We start from the raw sequence: 23069 nt of genomic DNA on the forward strand, positions 1-23069 counted from the left end.
TTTTCCGGTGCCGACGAGCAGCCCGGCCTGCAGCGGCGGGACGAGCCGGCAGCCCTCACACTGTCCCGCCGTGGCTCCAGGACACCTCACCGCGGGCCCCCCCCGCCGCCATCTTGTGAAGGCGCTGCCGGGCCGAGCCCGGGAGCGGCGCCTCTCCACGGCGAGGGGCCGGGCTGTGTGGAGCCTCTGCCCGCCACAGTGAGGGGCTGGGCGCTGTGCAGCCCTGCCGGCCATGGTGAGGCGCAGGACGGTGTGGAGCTGGTCCCTGCAGCTCGCCGCGCTACCGGCGGCGGCGGGCTGGTCAGGTGGGACGCCGCAGCCGTTCAGCAGCTCCTGCTGGAGAGCCGCGGAGCCGCCACCGTGCAAGGGGTGGAGCGGCACCATGGAGGAGGAGGAGGAGGAGGAGGAGAAGAAGGGGGACGAGACTCCTCAGGGGCGGCAGCAGCAGCCGGGGAGGTGAGCGGCGCTCGAGCGGCAGCAGCGCTCCGGGGGCGGGGGTCGCTGCCCCGCGCCTTGCTGTGGGCAGGGAGGGACCGGACCGAGCCGAGCGGCGCCTCCCGCCCCGTGCCCGTCCGGAGGGGAGCCACTGCTGGACTTGCCGCCGTCAGAGCCCCGCAGGCGGCCGGGAGGAGCGGAGCACCTGCTCCGAGCGCAGCAGCGGGGCTCGCCAGACACACACACGGTACCGGGGTCCCGCCGGTGAGTGTGGGCGGGATCGGGCTGAGCCCCTGTGGGAGGCGGGGGGAGCGGGGCAGAGCCGCAAAAGTTGGTGGGTGGGTGCGCGGGGTAGTGAGCCCCTCTCCCGGCCGGGCAGCAGCAGCAGCACAGCCCGGCGGCCCCGGAGCTCGGCGTGTCCCTCTGCCCAGCCCCTGCCGCGCCGCCCTGGCTGGGCACAGACGCCGACGGGCACCAGTTTAGACGGGTGGCCCCCATCCTTTCGCACCGGTGAGCGAAACCTTGGAAGAAAAAGTGTTGCGTTCGTCGCCCACCTCCCAGCGGCGAGCTTTCGGTTTCCGTCAATTGACAGTAACACATGCTGCAGCAGCGCTCCGAAAGAAACAAGTTATATAATCGCTTAGCAAAAATCCGCTTCATGGTATCGGCGGTTTACTGGATGTTTTCATTCGGAGAGGAGACACGGACAGATGTTTATCGCAAGGGCGGAGGGGGGGGCGGAGAGAGGGTTCGCGTTGCATAGTGCGAAGTGGAAGATGTTAACGAAGTCATTTAATGTAATTAGTGCCGTCAAATAATCTCAATGATCGTCAATTATCTCTAGTAAGGATCTGGGGAAAGCGTTTGTATGTCTTGACGGCAGGCAGTGAAGTTCATATTGGACTTATGCAGAAATGGTTCTTCTAGTGACGATTATGATTTCTTATATTTGCTAAATGGCAATTATGAAGCAAGTTTTCAGTTTTAAAGAAAAGTACTATTTATGCTTAAATATTTTTTCTTTCATTTTCAAACTGCACCAACTAAAGTAGCATCAAAATTAAAGGGAGTGACAGGGAAATCACTTCTGTTTTCCGGCAAAAGACCCTTGAAAAGACTAATGTATTTTTTAAATTCATAGTAGCAGCTGTATCAGTCAAGAAAGAAGGAAGTCTGATTCATTTTGTAGGTAAGATTTTGGGAAAGACAATAAGATTTTTTTTTTCTTCTTAATTCAAGAATTATTGCAACAGTTGCTTTAAAAATGGCCCAAATTATCTGAAATTGAAATGCCTAATATAGAAAGTAATGGCAATTTTTAATGCCTGGAGATTGGAAAGCCCTGTCTTGGTTCAGTTGTTGTGATGGAAGAGGATGTGTTCAGGAGAGGAAGAAGAAAGAGATGACAGTGAAACAGTTGAAATATAAACACAGTTAATTTGACTTCAGCTTGGCCCAAATCAAAAGATATGTGCAACCTTTTTAGGAGGAAGCAACCATTATTATTATTATTTTCTTCACTTGAATTAACTAAGTAGATTTGAAGAAAAACCTCAGGAGAAATCTGCTATTTTCTCAGCCTTTATATGCTCAAGATTGAATAAAAATGGCTAAATCTTCATTCAAAAACAGCTTTTAAGGGTTTTTTTCAGCAGATAGGAAAGCAATTATTTTGTCTGTGATGAGAAAAACAGAAATGCTGCCATATTAATTAGTGTCCTTTCACCTGCTGTGAAATTAGTTTCACTTTTTGTCACATCTACAAATCCCTTACTGATTTCACTTGCATTATTTTCCAGTCAGTTGCTTTAACTTTATAGCTTGCTGTGTGTTGGCTAGGTAATCAGAATCCTACTTCTAATATTCTGAGAGCCAGGACCATGGAAAATCACTTGATCATCTTGTATCTAAATGCAGATTTGAGTAAAAAGGATTTTTGTGTAAACCATATGTTGCACTTGGTTTGAACATTCTTAGAAATGTAGGAAAGAAGGTGCATATTATATGCTCTTTGCATGTAACATCTTGGTGTTTAGCAGCTGTACAAGGAAGGGTTTGAGTAGCCAACAACTGTGCCCAAGCAGATAAACCTTATGAAGCAGTTCAAGAAAGAGAATGGGCATTGCCAAGTGACACAACACTGCTGCCATTGTGTTCCTACTGTGAAAAACAAGATTTGGTAAGATGATGTGTGAGTGAAAAATCAGGTGGTAAAAACTGTATCAAGAGTTACTTCTTCTCTAAGACCTGTTACCAGGTTGGAGCTGGTAGTGCTACTGTCTGGTAAGTAAGGTTTGCCATAACATTTCAGGTTTTATTGCTCAAAATATTTGGAAATAGGTCATTTGTTAAGGCAGAAATCTCCCATGCTGTGGAGTGGTTTATGAGGGTTGAACCTCACTGGTTTCAGTGAGGTTCACCTGTTTCCTGTAATGAGATTGTGTCAATAACAAGTTGTTTATGTGTGCCTATGCAGTTGGGTTTAGGTGAAACACTTTGTCTCCTTAAAACACCTACATATTTAGGATGGTGCCTTGAAAATTAGTAGATGGCTCACATTTGTGTTGGAACTATGCCTTGACTCTGTAATAAGGGTAAAAAAAAAAGGAACCAACAAACCAAACAACTTCTCATATTAACACTTTTGTTGTTGACTAACAACCAAAGCACTTCGCCTTTCATTTAGAGTACATGAAGAGACAGTGTAATCTAAAGTTGTGGGGATGGAGTTGAAGGCTCTTTATAAGGAAAAAGTGTTGTAGTGAAAAGCATAAGCATATTGTGACATTTCCAGTTTGCTTGACTATTGATGTTTTGCTGTGTCTAGTGTACTGCCCCTTGGAATTTCTTTTTTAATGGGTGTGTTTCAGTTGAAGAACTATAAGGGTGCTGTGTATTTTCTGGCTTTCCAGTATGAAGTTTTGAATATTCAAAACTTTTATTATTTGGAAAGGCTGATGACCTTTTGGCTTAACTCATGTGAAAGATGGTCTTTGAACAGTTGCATTCAAGAATAGCATATATTTCCACAGAGAAAAATTTGTAATTTCTTAGCTGACTTAGAAATTATTTGCTTGGATTTCAATAAATTTGAATTCCAATATTATAAATAGTTCTGTAAAATCCATATATCCATGGGGTGCTTGTAGATACATACACAGGCAGAGGGAGAGGGAATGTTGTTGGGACAAGCAAAAGTAGAGTTTATGTTGAAATTTAAGTAGATTTAGAAAGAATTTGGGAAAGTATTTTCATGTTGCAGAGAAATTACATTGGGCCTTATGTGCTTGGACTTTGAACTCAAAAGAGGGAATCAAATAGACAAGCATTTAAATGAATATAAACAAAATTTTAAGACTGTCTATTAACTTGAAAATAAAATTGAGTTTAGTACTTGGGTGTTGCTGCACTTCCTGGACAACTGAGGTTTTATAATGTTTTAAAGGCTTATTCTTGGTGTGAGTCTAGAGAAAGTTTGCATAGGAGTTTGTTCCTTCCTGGCATGAAGGAAAAGGAAAAAGAAAATTAAAAGGCTTAGTAAATGAGGTGGAGATAACAATTACACAGTTGCAGACATAAAAGTTCCAGAGTTGATGATAAATGGACTTCAGATCCTGCTTTGCCGTGTAGATCCTCTGGATCAAAGTCTTAACGTGATTTCTGTGCACTTTCACGGAAACAGTTCTTACACCAACCACGTGCTACAAAGGAAATCAGTTTTATCCCATTGCATGTTCAAGTGGAGCCTTAATTTCATTACATGTAATAGTACTTGGTTTTAGTCATATCTAATTGACATTAAGATGTTAGATATAATAATAATATTTTAAAAACTTTATTTTAGTTAAGAAAAACCTGTGCTAACAGCTTCAAGAGCATAGTAACTTAAAGTACCAAAGCCAAGATCCATAGGCTGTTATCACACAGGAGGGGCTAAAGTGTGTTTTTAAATGCTCGACTTCAAAGTTTGGCAGTTTTTTCTAACAGTAAACCCCATCCTGGCAAGCTGTGCCTGTGTCATTAACTGTAGTCACATCAGTAAACCAGTTGAAGCTAATGAGCTACTCATTTGCATAAATAGTTACAGGAGTGGAGCTGGTGCCAGAACGCCTAAGCTGGGGACTGGTTCGTAGCTGGGCTGGTAGGAGTTTCATGTTTGCTCTTTTAGAAAAGCATTATTGAAATTCTATATAAGTGTGAAGGGCCATCCATAGAGATTATAGTTATTGTTGGAATCCATGGCTTACCTGGGCAGCTGTGTGCATGTGCCATCTTCACTTATTTTACCGTTGATTTAAAAATTGTCTGTTTGATTTACGATCTATTGTCTTGCACACCATCACAGCTGTAATACACAAGCCTTGCTTCTGTGTGTGTCAGCCTGAGTCCTGCAGAGCAGGTAAGAAAACTTTCATTCCAGTTCTTGTGCTTTCAGCATTCTTCCCTGTACATTAAGTAGTCATATGAAATTAGTTGTTTAGGGAGAGCAAAGGAAAGCAATTTCCGTTCTGGTGTAGGGAAATTTGACTCTGCCTTCCCTTTGGTGGCTGCTTCAGCAATAGCATGGAATTACACTGCCTTAATCATAATGATAGTCTAGGCTGCTCTTTTAAATGTGATGGCCACATGCCAACTTTTGGATTCTTTTATTCAAGACTGCAGTAAAAGATGAGGGTAAAGAGGAAAATAACTTATTGCAATAGGACTGTATTGCTAAAGAAATTGGCTCCTAGATCTGTCATCTCTGTTAAACTGTGTCCCCCCATGGACAGCTACTGTCGTATCAGGGATCATAACCTACACAGAATGTGCATGTAACAGAAAACTTCTGTCATATTAAATACAGTCCATAAACATGTTTGGGGACTACAAAATGATCGTATTGGGCAGGGACAATCAGCTGAGGCACCTGAAAGCAAAGGGAGAATAGTTACGTGTTGTCCCAGATCCAGGAAGAGACACCTTTATGCAGTTTATACAATGCCTATAGCTGGTCAGATTTAACCCAGGGTTGAGAAATAACTGGCTCTAGGGACTACTGATGGGCCTGACTTTAAAGCCTATTTGCATTTGTATCCAGAGGCATGTAAGGGTGTAGCTGATAGGCATGAATAATTTTCTGTTGGTTTGGTTGCCCTAATGAATACCAGCAAAGCAGAGGTGGAATGTGCAGTAACGGGAGTGGGCTGCCTTGTAGGTGGTAGGTAGCTATTGAATTTGCTCAGTTATAATATTAAACATTACTGTCTGAGGAGGCAGCCAGAGACTCTCAGCAGCATCAGTACTGAATGTGAATGAAACCTCGGATAGGAATTAGATTGAAAATGAAGCATATTAAGGGTAGGTGGAATTGTTGAACCTCACTTGGTGGAGTATGTAACTGAGCTACACTGGAGAGTATAAATGGAGAGTATTTAATTAATTAGTTTTTTAATACCAGCACTGGCATAAGTAGTTTTTGTTTACAACAGTATATACCTGTTCTCACCCTTTCCTGTCCTAGCCAGTTTGTTGGTATAAACACTTGCGTGGATGCACAGTGATGCAGGTGAAAATTAAGTGCTTCTCAAGGGATGGTAAGGTAAGAAGTGACTATCATCTAGATTAGTTTCTTAAGTAAATTCACCGTGTGTACAAAAGTGTTTGTTTTGGCAGGTCTGGGGGAGTAATGAGGGCAGAAATGGATTGGCTCACGGTAGTGGCTGCTTAAGTACTACAGCTGCTGTAAGAATAAGCCCAACAGCAGATGATCATGGGTGGATGCTTCACATTTGGTTTTTTGGTAACTAATTTTTTTTCCCTTCATGATGTCTAAATAAAACTTTGCTTTGTTTTACTGTTGATCCTCAAAACTAGATAAGAATTATTAAGAAAGATGCCTTCTAATTCTTGAGGCTGTTTATGGAGAGAGCTATTCTTTTTTTTTTGTTATCAATGCTGTTATTAATCTTTCAGATCTGTTGAATGAAATTTTTGGCAATGCTTATTCTTGCTAGGGATTTTTAATGTGAAATTTCAAATAATAAAAGTATTTACAGATCAGCTAGTTGCAAGCTTGAGAGATCTTATTTGTGTGAAATCTTAAAACCAAGAGCAACTGGAATAATTGATGATGCAACTGCTGTTGCAGCCATAAAAAATAAGCATAGTGAAAGAAAACTTCCAAGATGTGTAGCAGTGTACAGTTTGCAGAAGGCTCAGCTTCTTGCTTTGCAAAATCTGCAGTGGTATGATGGAACAGCCTGAAGTACTGCACAATAAAAGTTTAAATGCATTCAGAATTTTCCAGTTTCAAACTGTTCATTAATTAAAGCAGCCAATTTCAGACCTGAAGGAAAAATAAAAGCACAGCCAAAACTTAGCTGGCAGTCATTTGATAGTAGAGCTTGCGGGAGCCAATTACTGACATGCTCCCTAGTGTTTGCAAATAGCTTTCCTTTTAGCTGAAATAATTCTTTTTGTTTCAAGCCAAAAGGCATGGGTTTTTTGCAGTTAGTAAAAATATGTATATTGAAAGAAAATTTCTGAGTTGTGTAGCTGTATATGGCTTGCAGAAAGCTCAGTCTTGTGCTGGTAAGGCTACAGTGGTGTGAGTTTGCTGGGAATTGTGTGCTGTCCCCTTTAGGTGATGTGTAGTGCAGCTCAGTTCTGGATGTGGTCTACACAGAGAGACAGTGATTAAAAAATGAACCAAGCCTTTTGCTTCAAAAATGGCAAAAAATTAAAGATATTTGCAAAGCTATGGAATGTTTGCAAGGCAATTGTAAAGTTTTGGGGATATTGTTGGATTCCAGTAAATCAGAGCTTCATAGTAACTCTTTGACTTTCTGGTTTATGGATTTATTAAATAAGGACCACATTTCTGTGTAGAAAAGAATGATAAATCTGTTTTGGCAGACTTCATGCTTAGTAGCATGTCTGTGCTTGGCTATATAGTTAACAGGGGAAACTACATCCATTTCATTTATGGAGTAGCAGATGTTAGAGGAGACTGGATGGAAAAGGTGAAAATACAATAGATTTTATGCCGATGCGTTTTGTATTCAAATAAAGTTCAAGTAATTTGGCTTGAAGCTCTGCTCTGTTCAGAAGACCGTTTGAAAAGAAAAATTTCAATGGCAGAGTGCTTCTTGTAATGTTATTGTGCCGTTTCCAACTTTCTCTTGGAACAGAAAGTATTAAAATGTTTCGTTAAATTTTTATTATTTTTCTAAATAAACAGAAGGCTTGGGGCTAAAATATTTGTTTCCAAGTTTTCAGTTATATCAGAAATGCTGAAATAACCATTTTACCCCAGACCTGTTGTCCTAAGCGCTATATCCTGTTTTCAGGTGTAAGCTGGTTTAGTGGGGCATGAGACATGGGTTTTCCATGCCATGTCCTGCCTGATCTACAACTTCTCTTTTGCTTTGTGGATTACCAGGGGTGCCTTGGTGTTTTGAAAACATAACTGGGAAACCAGTTATGTGAGCTCTGCATTTTGATTCATGTTGGGCTTCGTCCGATTCATCAGCCTGTGGTGCTGTTCGTGTCTAGAAAATCTCCTGGCCTTGTGGATTTGGCATGACTAAGGGTCTCCTTTAGGAGTTTGTATGTCTTGGTCCATTTTCTTTTCTGAATTCAGTTGAAAGAGCAAAGAATCTCTAAGCACAGAGAGGGTGGTGGCCTTGTGTCTTGCCTGAGCCCCTCTTACAAATGATGTCAATCCACCTGCCCTTGGTTGGGGGTAAGTCACCTCATCCTGAAGGATGGGCTCCGTTTGTTAGGAAAGCAGTTTAATGCCTTTAAATAGATCAGGAGTTTTTCTTTCTTTTTAAAAGTATGGAAAATAGAAGATTTCTTGTAGAACTTTGTGTAACAATAAATATTCACCAAGGATGTGACCTCTTCCCTCTGTCCCTCCCAAGTGAACGTGATTCTATTCTAGTTTGATTTTGTTGTTTCTATAGGTCATAATTTTTGCTGCCATTCAAGTTCTTGAATTAGTTTCTCAAGTGCCAAACTATTATTTTTGGGGGAGGAGAATTTAGGAAAGCTGGCAGAAAAATAATTTCTGATTGCATATTTTCTAATATTTAAAATATACCTGCCAGATCTCCTTATCTGTAGAGGCTTCTTTGTACAGAAGTGTAAGAGTCTCCTTGGACTAAAAGTTGGTTTTATTTTAAACTAATGACTTCTGGTTTTCAAGAAATTATCATCTATTTTTTTTTAATAAGAAAACTTAGATTTCTTTTACTGTATGTCATGAATATTCTAGGATATATTTTAGCAGTTTAAACTGAACAGAAATGAACTGGCAAGATTGATACTTCAAAGGAATCTACAGTTCATCAGGGATACTTCTAGTTAATTGTTTGTAAATGTGTCCCTTTCTTATACATGTAAAAGTTTTAAAGTATTCTGTGAGCACTGAGGTCTTTTATCCCTCGAGTGGCTTATGGAATACTAATGAAAGTAATGTATGTGCATCATGTGGAAAATATGTTGGCAGACACATAGATACCTGCAGAGCCTTAAATGCTTTGGCATTGTCTTTGTTTAATCAGCATGGTTGATCCCTGCTTCCCCTAGAGGTTTATACTTTCAGAATAAGATCAAAGGTTTATATGAAAATTTAAGCAAAAGTAGAATTCACTTATTTTAGAGATAAATGAATAGATAAACAGAAGCTTAAAAATAAAACCTTAGGCACTCCGGTCTATAATATAAAATGTCTTGTAGCAACAATAATTACAGTAGTTATATATATTTAAAAAATCAAACATCTGAGATGTTAACAGATGAATGTCCTGGAATTAAGTACCTACATGATTAAACTTCTGTGATTTGTTTTCATGATGCTTTCTGGAAGAGTGGATGTTTTATGCTATGTCTGCGTGCTTTGCTAAATTAATAAGCTGACTTGGCATTGAGAATGCTCTTTGAGGAATGCCAAACAAAATACCCAAACCCAACCCTCTTTAGTTAAAGTAACAGTTAAAATATCCATTAGAATTTTTTGAGGTATTTTGTCTGCCTTTTTGTGGCACTGATTGTTTTTAATACCCTTTATATCTGATTAAAATGCTATAGAGCAAGTTGAGTGTCACTTTCATTGGAGGCTGATTCCAGTAAATGTTTAGTGGAATAGAGGAAAAAAAGCCTTAAACTATAAACAGTTACATTTAAATTATGAGGCAGATGTGGTATCTTAATGCTTTATATATATATATATGATATATATATGTGGTATCTTAATGCTATATAGAAAATACATAAATGGAGTAGTTTCAGTAAAACTACAGGGAAACTGGAGTACAAAGCAATTACGTAAAACAAGATTATCACCAGGGGTATCAAAAATTCTGTCAGCAGTGTTTTCTGAATGTTGTTCGTGCTTCTTTATCAGAAGTGAATTTTGATGTGTTAATATTTTATCTCTGCTGTCCGGTGAAATAATGGTAATTTTGTTAAGAAAATTTCACCGTATTTATCAATTGTCATATCTTTGCAACTGCAGCTGTACTTAGTGTTGCAGTTCAGTTGCTGCTGAAATAGCGGGAACAGACTGCATTTGAAGTTGGAGCATCACCAGTAAATGCATTTGGGTTCAATTTGGTAATGCTTCTTACATGTGTGGAATATCTTAGCTGAAAGGTTGTAGTGAACAATATATTTCATTTTCCTTGTAATTATAAGCTTGTGGAGGGCACAGTGAGTTATGTGATTCCTGAGAAAACTGTGGGCTTTAATTCTGTTCTCTGACAACGTTGTTTGAGTGGACTGGCTTTGATGCATCAGCCCAGTGCTTCTGAGTGTACAGCTGCAGTTTGAGTATCTGAATTAGTGAAACCGTAGATAGACTAAACCATGTGGTGGAGAGCTTTCCACAGGACAAACATCACAATTTTTTATTAAAAATTATTCCTGCACCGCAGCCGTAAATCGTGCTGTCTCTTCAACTGCTGATCATCTTCTAGTTTTTACCAGGTAGAGTTTGTAAGTACTGAAAAGCTGTGCACTCTTTAAAACAGCAACTGTTTTTTGGTTTTGTTTGTTTGTTTTATTGTTTTGTTTGGTTGAGTTTTGTGGGGGTTTTGTTTGTTTGTGTGTTTGTTTTAGGCAGTCAGAGCAGTGTATTTACTTTCCACATTTCAGTTGAAAGTAAATAGAGAAATTGAAGCATTTAGTTTCAACTGACTTGCTTCAGCAACTTTTAAAATAAGATAGGGATATTTGTTTTTTCTACCTTGGATACAAAGAGATTATATTCCTAAACTCTGCAACACTTAAGTGCAGTTTGGAATAAGAGATTCTGACTACTGAGTTCACAGTTTTCTAAGGAATGTGCCAGAATTGTGACTTCATAGAAATAAGCTTTTCTCAGTTATTTTCTTTTTTTATATTTCACGATGGAATTAAGAATAAACATTGCAGCCCTGATTTGAGATGTTTCAATTTCCTGTGGCCTTTCACCAGTCTGATGTGTATCAGAATTGTATTTGAAATTGTTACATTTACCTACAATAAGCTTTTCCTTTGTTTTAGACAAAATAGGAACTAGTGCCAAATATCTTTTGTGTTCTGACTTTCCTGCATGTATGTGCCTCTTGTTGGTATAAGTAAAGTTTTGGTAATGCTACATGAGGCTGCTGCTCTTACTACAAAATAAAGCCACTATATTGGCAAATCCCAAGGTACTGTATAGTTCCAGTGTCTCCTGGACAGACCTGCAGGATCGTATTACATCAGGCACTGAATGTCATAAGTTTCAGTAGGAATTACTATTCTTCCAAAATGTAAATTAAGGAACCCTTCCCCCTCCCTTTTGCAGTTGGTAGATAATAGTGTTAGTATCTGAAGCTGTGCATTCCAGGGAGTAAAATTCAGCCTGAACTACAAAGAGATCTCATGTCTGCTTGCCACAGCATGTTTTTGAAGGCTTCTGTGTAATAGTGACTGTTTTAAAGGCATATTTTGTTGATTAAAAAAATAGAGTAGATCATAAAACGAGAGGCTTGTTTCTAATGTGTGTGAGAACACTTAGTCTTACGAATGTTGATGCTAGTCCAAGAAAATATTGATTAATTAAAAATTTATTTTAGTTCTTCTGAAAAAGATATGGATAAGAACACAGATGAAGAGCAGCCTTCAACTGCGTGTAACCAGTACCCTAAAGAAGCAGTGAAGAAACGCCAGAACTCAGGCCGTGGTTCCGGGAGCAGTGATTCTTCCAGGACCTTCAGGAAAAGCTTCAGGCTGGACTACAGGTTAGAAGAGGATGTAACTAAATCAAAGAGAGGCAAAGATGGGAGATTTGCCAACCCATGGCCAACGTGGAAATCGCCAACCTTGCCGAATGTTTTGAAATGGTCCCTCATGGAAAAAAATAACAGCAATGTGCCAGGCTCAGAGGTAAATACTTGCATGTTTTCTTTTCATGATTTTGGCTACTTTTACCTCTGCTCTAATCAATAAAATAGGACAGTTAGGCATCTTTTGGAGATTTTTCTAAATTTTACTTTTCTGATTTCAAAAGATGGGTTAATACTTTCTACCTCTTTAATTTTTGTCTCCTTTCTGTTAGTTCTGCTGCCTTTGATTTATCCAACTCAGTTTATATTTCTAAAAACAACAAAAAAGGCCTCCTAGCTCAGTCATAAACCACAGTTATGGCCTTTCCTTTCTAATAGGTGTTGCCTTAGGAAGCATAACATGATCCTTGTTGCATGAAATAGCTGTGGCATATCTAATTTTAAAAGTTTTGCCTTTTTATTCCAGACTGCCATTTAATACATACATTACACCTTTTTCATGAAAATTTAATAAATAGTTGCTGTCACCTATGAAAGTGTTGACAAATCTCTGTTTTTTCTGTTTCAGTACACCAGGAGAAAAAATTGCATATGTTAAAACTAACCTTAGGAAATATTTGTACTGAAACACTTCAAAGTGCACTGCCAGTTTACTGTGAAACATCGTTATTTGTTCTTGGTGTGTTGCTTTTGTCAGATATTGTGTATAAAGGAGGAGACAGGAGAAGTGACCTCTGAGAGAAGCTTCTTTTCCATGAAGAGTAATGGATACTGGAAAGCCATGGTTCTCTTTGTGGCCACAGGAAGTCTGAAGATGACTACAGTTTTGACAGGATTACTTCTTAGTGTATTTCTGATGTGTTGGCTGCACTTCAGAAAAGCTGTGCTGAAAGGTGCACAACCAGAGACAGCATTTGTTAACAGGCAGATGTTAATGCTTTTAAGAAGGTATGCGTAGGCTATAAATCTCAGTCAGTATTTAGTAAAGAACTTTCAATTTTATCTTATGTGAGTTACCTGTGAAGGAAGGAATTCAGTCAGTTTTATGGACAGAAAAGCTGTGTTACTCATTAACACACGATGGTCAGAGGTTTGGGGATGTCTTTAAGGATATGTGGCATGGAACATATTTAAGGAAGAAATAATCTTGGCTGTTATTGTTCTATAATAATAATAACAACAAATAATTTGACTTCAGAAACAAGCACAGCAAACCTGTGTCAGTCTTGGGATCCCTTCAGCACTTTACTTTTTTAAAATTTGATGATCTGCACCTTGTAATGGTGAGAGCAGTTCCTCAGTGTGTACAGCTTTCTAGAGAGTGCCGGCAACTTTTACATAAAATTCACACCTTGACATTCTCAGTTGCATTGACCTCTGCCCTACTTGATACGTGTACAAGGCTTCGTGTCTTCCCAGCACCAGCCAGAAACCTGGTTTGTGACTGACATCCCCAGAAGGCAATGCTGAGGTGTACTGTGGAGTGCAGGACACACAGCACTCTGATGGCACTGGAGAACTGCAGCACTTCCCTTTAGTTTACAGTTTGTCCTTACAATAAAGGATGATCACAAAGAAATCTGCAAAGCACCAGTTGAAAAACTGTCTCTGACCCAGCTGAGATTAATTTTGGACTAATTTTATTGTTTGCATATGACAATTTTTAATTAAGTCCCTGCTATTATTCAGGAGCTCAGTAAATCAGAAATAGGAAGATCCCTTGATAGGGATCAATGAAATGCACTTCTGGAGTCCTCAGCCATTTTGATGCTTGTTCCAACCAGTTTTGTTCTACACCTAAATCAGCCTGTAAAGCACATCTGAGCTTGTTTGAAATTCAAACTAAGGGCTCCAAACTTTATTTAGCACTGCTAGATGGTATGTCCTTCGAGCAGACTCCTGCTTCAGTTTCCACATTGAGTTCCTATGCTGTGCAGGTTCAGTTTATCTGTACCAAGTAGTTTGCATATGTAAAAAAAAAAGCACATTATCCAGGATATATACTTGTACTTCACTGTGGAAAAGCTATATGTATTATAATCATGCCTTCAGAAGGAGCCTATATCATTATCCAGAATGCACAGACTTCTTGTATTTTCATTACAGGTTTTATTAATAACTTTGTTCAGTGCTATTGGAGGTTCTTTAATTATTAGTTGTTGGATCAACAATTTAGATTGTTCTCATTTCTGCAAAAATCCCGTGGTATTCCAGTATGCACTAAGCACCAAAAATCCTAAGCTAATCAGCTAGTCTTACCAAAGCCTGTCATGTGTTTCTTCTTGCTTTGCATTAGGAAGGAAAGAAGAACGTGGGAGGGGGAAGGGACACAGCAAGAAGAGTTTCTGTATTACTTCAGTGATGAAGATAAGACAGTATTAAGCACACTTTGCTTCTGTCGGTAGCTGATTTGACATTAATGCCATGTTTCAAAGATCTGTTATAATTCTTCTAGTATTGCTATGTTTCTGGTTAGTCTGACATAAAACAAAGTGAACCTGTAGCAGGTTAAAAGTTCCCTAAGATTCTGTATTTTATTCATTGTGTTGTTTTATCTTGTTGTGTAAGTTTTAAGAATTTCACGTTAAGTATACTGATAATAGGACTTGTGTTTTAGTATGAAATCTTATGAGTTGAGTAACGAGTCCTTATTGCTTTGAAAGGTGATTTTAGTGCACTTCTGTAAAATACCAAAAAACCCCAAACAACCCCAAACACAAACCCCATGCGCTGAGAATTAAGTTTTTTGGCTATTTCCTGGTGTGATTTACTATGGTAGCTCAACAACTTGCCTAATTTCTGATCTCATCCTCTGAGGAATCATTGATTTGGATCAGAGGCCTGGAAAGCACAAGCTCTGTATGAGATCTGCAAGTTACACTGCCTTTGTGTTCTTGGTTTGTCTTAAACTTTTGTTCACAGAATTTCATGTGAATAGGCCAAGAAAGCAGTCATTAGAACTGTGTTCCTCTCTATTTATCAATCTTCCTGTCTGTGTGACCTTTATAAATGCCTTTTATAGCAATTAGTTCTACCTTTAATGAACCATTTGAAATACTTAATAGCATCAATCCTAGTGACATCCCTGTAAAGCCTTTAATTGACAGTGTAGAGATGTTCTGGGTGCCTACCCCAGCAGGTAGTTAATAGTGCAGGGGTGTTGTGGTTTTACCCCAGTAGGCAGCCAAGCCCCAGTCAGCTGCTCACTTACACCCCCTCACACCACTTGCACCCCAGAGGAATTGGAAGGGCAAAAATGAAAGAACTTGTGGGTTGAGATAAAGACAGTTTAATAGGTAAAGCAAAAACTGCATGTACAAGCCAAGTAAGAAATTAATTCACTTCCCATGGGCAGGCAGGTGTTCAGCCATCCCCAGGAAAGCAGGGCTGTGTCCCATGTAACAGTTAGTTGCAAAGACAAATGCCATCAGTCTGAATGTCCCCCTCACTCCTTTTTCCCCCAGATTTTATTGCTGAGTGCAATGTCCTATGGTCTGGGATATCTCTCTGAGCTGGGGTCAGTTGTCCCTTCAAGCTTCTTGTGCACCCCCAGTCAACTGGCTTTGCTGCTGTGTAAACGCTGTTCAGCAATAGTAAAACATCACTCTGCTCTCAACACTGTTTTCAGCACAAATCCAAAACATAGCACCATAGGAGATACTGGAAGAAAATTAACTCTATGCCAGTCAAAACTAGTACAATATGTTTGACTCCTAGTTAAGAACTAACTGTTCATGTCTGCTAATTGGCCAGTTCTTCATCCATGTAGGATGTATGTTTATTAATATTCCACAATGCTAATTTTAAAAACTAATTTGTATCAAATGTCAGCAAAAATAAGGTGAATTAATTTAGTTCTCAGAAAACAGTCTAACTCTAAAACCTGCTACGTAAAAAGAATATTTTCCATAAAAAATGTACTTACTGACCTAAATTGCATTATGACGATTAATTACTAAATTCTACATCTGAGTTTAATTTCTTTGATATATTCTGATTTGTTGGCTTAACCCCATTTAATTTGTTGGTTTTTCCGAATTTCCATTTTTGAGTATTGTGTTAGTTTTGTGCATCTTCCACTTGTTTTTTTTTAAATTGAAGTGTCACAATATAACACTCTGTGGTTCAAATTTCTGTGGCCAGTGTCATTCCCATGTGCTTAGAATGAAATAGAGATAAGAAAGTGATGCTTCTTTCTTGGAGAAGCAGCCATTTATCTCAGTCTAAGCCCACTACTTTTCTTGTATGATTTAGTGGTTGTATTGTACTAACCTTATATTCGGCTTTAGAGAAGGTTATGTATTTCTCATTCCTGTAGACAGTAATGAAACTTTTTCAGTAGACATGTCTCGTCCATTAGCTCTCAGAAAAAGCAATTTCATGAATATTTTATTATTTACAGTAGAATTGCAGGGGAGTGGAGATGTGTGTGCTTTGTTTTTCCCAACATATGCCTTTCAAATCAATAAAATATTGTGGAGAAAGTAACTCCCCTGAAGGTGTCAAGACTGTTTTAGCAAGGCAACTCCTGGAGTCCTAAACTGTCACAGCATCAGCTGGACTTTTAAGACAGCACAAGGTCAGCTCTGTCTAAACTCACTGATAGTGCTAATCTGTGCTAGGCTTAGAGCATAAGAGCAGCAACCATCACAGGGAGAACTTGACTAGGAACCAGAAGTGCTGGGACATCTGTGATTACCAGGGAAAGGAGTGCCAGCAGTCTGTAGAAGATGCCTAACACACAAAATTTCTTCTAAAGCAACATGAGGAGTTCAGAACTGTTTGGGAGGAGAGCCATAGCCACATTGTGGGCAAGCTGGAGATGATCAGAAACTCTGAGAAGACTCTTTAGGGTTTTTAATAAGAAAACTATTGTTATTACACGTAAAACTTATGCATAAACATCTCAACCAAACTGCAGTGAAGAGAGTAACTCGGTTTCAGAATGAGAGAATGGGTGGTGGTTGGGCGATGGGTTTCAATAGGTGATGTACAGCCATGGCCTCCTTTGTGCCAACTTGAGGCTACACACAGAGCCAAATCTGAGCCAACTGAGATGAAAGCTGTCTATTTTTCGCCTCTCCATTAGTGTTCAGCCAGATCAGTTCTCTGACCTGTCAGACTTGAGTGGAGACTGCATAATTGTTCATGCTGGAACAAGAGAGGAGAATGTTACACAGGAGAATGGATTTAGGCTGATTTCAAGTCAGTCACTGGGCTGCGTCCTGAACATGCAGGGAGGATGCATGTATATAGTGATATATTCAGTATATATATAGTGATTTATTCAGTAATAATTAAACTTTAATTACTTTAAAGGCTTCCGTAAACCATCAGAAGCAGCATAGCTAAGTATCTCAAGGTTTTCCTTAAAAATGATTTTGTGTTTTATGAATGTTCACTGAATTATTGGCAGCATGGGAAGACGGAATTGTAAAAGGTGACATTAGCCAGGTGAGGTTAACCTCCATGTGCTGCTACTGGACCTAATGGGGAGAGAGAGAGGGTCTGATAAAGGCTAACAGAGCTTTTGTGGAGTGCTGTTTGTTGGGAACATGGCATTCTCTTTCATCTGTGACTTATTTGTGCTAGGACTTGGAGGATGCATCGTTTAGTTGCACAAGCTAAACTTCAGCATTTGTTAAGACACTGCGTGTTTATATCGCAAAGCCCTTCTCAGGATGCTGTTAGTGCCTTGCAGTGCTTTCACTGCAATGTTAGACTCTCTCAGTAGGTCTGATAGGATATTCTCTCTCAACAGAGAAGCGTAAATGTTGCAAAAACCTAAAATGAAATTAGGAGGCAGTAGCTGGGAAAATGGCCATTAAAAAGGCATCTATTTTGTGCTGCAGTTCTCTGATTGCATAAAAACATAATCAAAGTACAAGTCTTGACTGTATTGATTTGTGCCTTGTATGCAGTTTTTGTTCCGTGGCCAAGCACATTCTGAAATTTCTCACGCATATTGTGCTCTTTTTTGCTAGGAACTCGATAAAGAGCTTCCAGTGTTGGAACCTTACTTTGTTCAAAAGCCAGAACTTGCTGGGAAGACAGGAGCTGGTATGCGAGTCACATGGCTGGGACATGCCACAGTTATGGTGGAAATGGACGAACTTGTACTTCTTACTGACCCAATCTTCAGCCAGCGAGCATCCCCCAGTCAGCTGGTGGGTCCCAAGCGCTTCCGAAGGCCTCCGTGCACAGTGGCACAGCTCCCCAAAATAGATGCAGTGTTGATCAGCCACACCCACTACGATCACTTGGACTACAACACTGTGACGAGTCTGAACGAACGCTTTGGGAGCGAGCTGCGCTGGTTTGTGCCACTGGGGCTCCTGCAGTGGATGCAGAGATGTGGCTGTGAGAATGTCATTGAACTGGACTGGTGGGAAGAGAACTGTGTCCCTGGTCATGACGCCGTGACTTTTGTCTTCACCCCTTCGCAACACTGGTGCAAAAGGACTGTGCGAGATGATAACAAGGTTCTCTGGGGCAGCTGGTCTGTCTTGGGTCCTTGGAATAGGTTTTTCTTTGCAGGAGATACCGGATATTGTTTAGCTTTTGAACAGATAGGTAAAAGGTTTGGACCTTTCGATCTTGCAGCCATCCCCATTGGAGCTTATGAGCCAAGGTATGAAAATCAAAGTTTGATCAAAATACGTAAATGAAATTATTTACTGATGGCAAAAAATACACTCAGAAGTTAAAACTGTAGGTGTGCTTTATTAAGAATATACAGTAGAATATAGAGGCAAAAGAAGGAAATTGCTGAGGCCAAGGGATGTTGCTGAATGAAAAAAAAGAAAAAAGCAGGCAATTAGAAGATGGAACTGAAATGTCCAGGATGCCTGTCTGTGTATGTGTGATGTTTTTGGAGAGTTTTTCCTTCCATGTTAAGCACAGCCGGGATGAATTGGCAGTCTTTCTTCCATGAAAGATGTTGAGTAAAAATCTGGAATTGCTCTGTGATTTTTTTTTTTCTCCCAAAACAGCATAGTTTAATCCAGCCCATTCAGATGCATGCCATTTGCTGCATTTTTCTCTTGCTTCAGGCTTTATGCTGGTTTTGCAACTTATCTGGAGATAGAGATGACTCACTTATAATGTGTGAAAGATCTGTTTGTTTAGGCATCTCTATTCTACTTATGATGGGTTATCTAAACTTCTAGATGATAGTGCTCTTATAATGCTGGAAGGGAAATGTGTATGGGCTGGGAAAGGAAGATAAGACTGAATAGAAAGGTAAAAATCTGGTATCTTTCAAGAAGTGCCAGGTTCTCCCTTCTCCCTTACCACCATTCCCTTGAGCTATTTCTGAAGCACACACTCCTTGGTGTGCGCTGCTAGCATGAAATTTTGTCAGGGATGGATTTAAATTTTTGGCCTTAATGCCTCAAGGCACCAGTAATATGTCCTTGTACTATTGAAAATACAGGTAAGAAAAAACCCTTTGAAAAGGGGAGTGCAATACATGAACAGCTGTTTCATGGGCATGTTGGTATATGTTAGTTTCTTGCTTCTGAGTGTTCTGTATGTTCTTGAGGTCTACATGCTCATGATTTTTTGATTAGGTGACTATATATTTTTTTTTTTTCTCTTTGCAACTTACCCAATGACAGTAAAGAAGAAATCTTGCACTTGATTAGGTGACACAAAAAAAATGTTACTTTCTGTTTTGGTAGGTGGTTTATGAAATACCAGCATGTGGATCCTGAAGAAGCAGTAAGAATCCATATTGATGTTCAAGCAAAGAAGTCAGTAGCAATTCATTGGGGGACCTTTGCTTTAGCAAATGAGGTAAATTTCAACACTATTACGTGAGTTCAGATTTTCAAGTACTACATGGTCATTAGTGAAGCTTTGCTTGTGCAATTAAACCTACATATCTGTAAAGGTAAACTTCAGTTGTGACCTTTGTAAGAGTGACAAGTTGTTACTCCATATACTGTTGTTCAAAACAATGCTTAGCTTTTCATAACTAATTACATAAAATACTTCCACTGTTAAGAAAGTACAGAGTTATTGAAACAAATGTGGAGGATTTCTGATATCCAAAAGCTGAGGAACATAATAGGCAGGGACTCATATACAGTAATAAAAGCAGACTCAGCAGTGCATCACTTGGAGATAGTAAGAACTTCATGCCTGTAGGTCAGTATGGTATTTATAATCATACCTGTCTAGTAAATAAATTGAATAGTATTTTTAATAGTTGATTCAGAGTTAAATATCAGCAAGGATATGAAAAATTGAGTTACTGAGTTACTGATTTTTTTATAATTTTTTTTTTTTATTATTATTCCCTCCTTCCCCTCTTTAAGTCTGCAGTTCTAATAAGAAGATTACCCAGGTACTTTCACAGCAACTAAAAATGCAGTGAATGGGAAGTATCTACTTCTGCTTTGATACTATCTGGTAGCCAGTTTTCAACTTTGTCCTTGTATCAGTTACACCGCTTTATCTTCTGATTCCTTCCTGATACTGTGATCTGCTGATATGTCACATGTTCTGTCCCTTCCAACTCCTTGTGCACCTCCTCCCTGGCAGAGCAAAGAGTTGCCAGGCAGGGAACATAGCGAGGAGGCTTGGACAGAACCTTTCCTGTCCACAGTGTTTCCAATAAACCGTGTCACTAGTGCCCACGGTACAAATGTTACTGTGTCTTTAGAAGCGCAAAAAGTAGGTGATTTCTCCCTGATGGTGCCTTTTCTGAAATGTAGCAAATACAACGCGGTAACTTGAGGGGGCCGCAGTGGCAGCACCCAAGAGTTCAGACAGGACCGCTGACACCTTGGGTTTACTGAGTGAGAGAAAGCGCCAGCTGCTGGCCGGACAGCGCTTCCTCCGAAGGGATCTGTTAATACACTGAAGGCGACCGAACTGTGGAGGACGGGCTGTGCTTTGCTAGTTACTCTGCAGCTATAAATCGGCATTCTTAGCATTTAAAAACTTAAAATGAACCCAAACGTTTTGACAAATATCCTCATCCTCCTTCTCCCTCCATTTTTAAAGCAGGATTTCTGCCCCCAAAATGTTGCAGTGGTATCTTTTCCCTCATATTATTCTCATTTTTTCCAGTATTACTTAGATCCTCCGGTTAAACTGAATGAAGCTCTTGAAAGATACGGCTTGAAAAAAGATGACTTCTTCCTCTTAAACCATGGAGAATCACGGGACCTGGGTACAAATGACATGTTTGAAAACTGAAACCGTAGCAGTTCCTTGTAAGCCCAGTTTGATCTGAACTAGCAATTAACAGTACAAATACTAATATGATGTATTTACACAGTGCATTTTTTAGATTGAATTGGATTTCTAGGTGCCAGGTTTTAGAACTAAAACTTGCATACCAATTTCATGGTAAGTTTTTCAGTCTCAGCACTAAAGCTTGCATACCAATTTCATGACAAATTTACTAGTTATATCATTTATAAATTTTGAGAGGTCATCTAAAACTGGTTAATATAAAAGGTGTTGTCTGGGATTAACTTGCAGTTTCAACTCTGATGTGTACCACTGATAAAAATTTTTATTTTTACACTCTCCATTTTACCTGCAACAGCAATAATAACCTCAGCACAGGACATATTCTTAGGATTAATGGCTGACTTGAATTAATCATTGTTAGACTGTCATCTCCCACTTGTTAGTCTTCAGGTTCTGCCCTGTACCTTGATAGCTTCACTGTATGTTTTGTGGGGTGGAGTCTTCCATTACAGCTGTGTTGTTAAAGCACAAGCACAGTACAATTGTTTTACTGAGTGCTTCTTCATTTTCATATATCGATGAACCACAAAAACTGAATTTTACAGTGATCAAAGAAATGTGCCTTTTAAAGAGAGAGATAATTTAATATTGCACCATGGATGTGTAAAACTAACTGCTGGCCAGAGTTATCTGCACACTTTCATTGTTTGGTCGATGTTTTAAGTTAGGTCGAATGTGTCAAATGAAGCGCATGAAATGGAACAATCCCTTAATGGCGCTTGTCTTTGCATTGACTCAGCCTTTTTCTAAGTTGTTTTTTTTTTTTCTTTTTAAGTGAAAAGTCTGAAGCAAGGGCTGTGGTATTTTTTCTTATAGCTTCCCTATAATTTTAAAGTTGAATGAGAGATTACAACATTGTTCAGTATTATAAAACTTGGCTAAATGTGTCTGTATCAAATTGCCGTGCTAATTTACAGAATTAAAGCCTATTGTTGCCAATAAAAAGTGTTGTTATTCTCCTTCATAATTCATTGGCAAATTGGTTTTTGTTTATGATTTGTTGTGGTCTATGGGATATGTTTATTGGTTGGGTGGTTTGTTTTTTTTTCCTCTTGCTGTGCATTACATTTTATTTTCATATTCCATGAAGATAAAAACAATTTTTAAAAAAGACACATTATTTGAAGACATGAACTTCTGGCAACTAATTAAAACCAGCTAATGAGATTTCATGCTATGAACAACCTGAAGTAATCTTTTAACTGTAGACAGTTATCTCTTTTAGGACTTCCCAATATAAATATTTTAAGTCTTACAGATCTTCATATCAACAAAGAACAGCAAAAGGAGGCAAAGATGAGTTAGTCCAAGTTCATGCTGAGGAAGGGTTCTGGAATAGAGATTACACTTATATGTAGGAAAAAGCAGCTTATTTGCTTTGGTGGGGTTCATCTTTGACAAACATGAAGATTTCTTTATTTAAAACGGTAATTCTAGTGTCATGTAGATGTATTCACCAGAATTTGTTCAAAAAGGGGTTTAAAACTACTCTGTTGTTCAGTGTTGATTTTGGGAGGGTATTTCAGATGAAGTCTCTATTGAGCCTTTTATTTACACAACAGCTTTGATTACAATTTGAGTCATATAATGCATATTACATGTTCATAATTTTGTGGAGGACACCAAGCTGCAGGAATTTTTGAGTTCTTTGGAGGACAAGGTTAAAATTAAGGCTGGTTTTGTTGTAGGTTGGGTTTTTTTCCTGTTTGCAAAATCATCAATAGATTATTCTGGAAAATTATGTACTTTAGAAAGAGTGAAACTAAAATATAGAATACCCAGATAAGCAGCCACATAGTAGAGAAATACTGACTTACACGGATCAGAGACATATTTTGTTTTGAATCTATTAATTCACAACATTTTTAGGTAGAATGGTGACTGTTACGTTTTGCTTGGTGTTGATAAGATTCCATCCAGGGTGTGGGGTAGGGAATAAAAAAATTAGACATCCTTGCACGAAGGCACTTTGGAGAGTCTTGCATGATTTTAGAACATCTCAACAGCATTGTTCTATGAAGAAAGCGTTTAAAAATAGGTCTTTCTAGACCAGAAAAAGACAACTGAGAA

The 23069-nt window shown here is 39.2% G+C and overlaps 1 protein-coding gene across 4 annotated transcripts; it reads left to right on the forward strand.

The window, feature by feature from the left end:
* Positions 1-213: 213 nt before the first annotated feature.
* On the forward strand, positions 214-21966 carry NAPEPLD (N-acyl phosphatidylethanolamine phospholipase D). Of its 4 annotated transcripts, none has more exons than XM_017811484.1 (5): positions 214-456; positions 11523-11832; positions 17717-18363; positions 19415-19529; positions 20811-21966. In XM_017811484.1, exons 1-5 carry the CDS (start codon positions 233-235, stop codon positions 20937-20939), a joined length of 1425 nt encoding a protein of 474 aa, XP_017666973.1. In that variant the 5' UTR covers positions 214-232; the 3' UTR covers positions 20940-21966. The 4 variants fall into 4 exon arrangements, with proteins under 4 accessions (XP_017666973.1, XP_017666975.1, XP_017666976.1 ...); XM_017811486.1 differs by having other exon boundaries at positions 454-699; XM_017811487.1 differs by lacking the exon at positions 214-456 and adding an exon at positions 866-945.
* The last annotated feature ends 1103 nt before the right edge of the window (positions 21967-23069 follow it).

Source organism: Lepidothrix coronata, unplaced genomic scaffold, assembly GCF_001604755.1.
Source record: "Lepidothrix coronata isolate B3197 unplaced genomic scaffold, Lepidothrix_coronata-1.0 Scaffold32, whole genome shotgun sequence".
Classification (NCBI taxonomy): Eukaryota; Metazoa; Chordata; class Aves; order Passeriformes; family Pipridae; genus Lepidothrix; species Lepidothrix coronata.

Coding starts and splice junctions, on each gene's coding strand:
- NAPEPLD (XM_017811484.1), top strand. CDS start 233: ATGGTGAGGCGCAGGACGGTGTGGAGCTGGTCCCTGCAGCTCGCCGCG. Junction 18,364..19,414: donor ATTGGAGCTTATGAGCCAAG/GTATGAAAATCA, acceptor CTGTTTTGGTAG/GTGGTTTATGAAATACCAGC. Junction 19,530..20,810: donor CCTTTGCTTTAGCAAATGAG/GTAAATTTCAAC, acceptor CATTTTTTCCAG/TATTACTTAGATCCTCCGGT.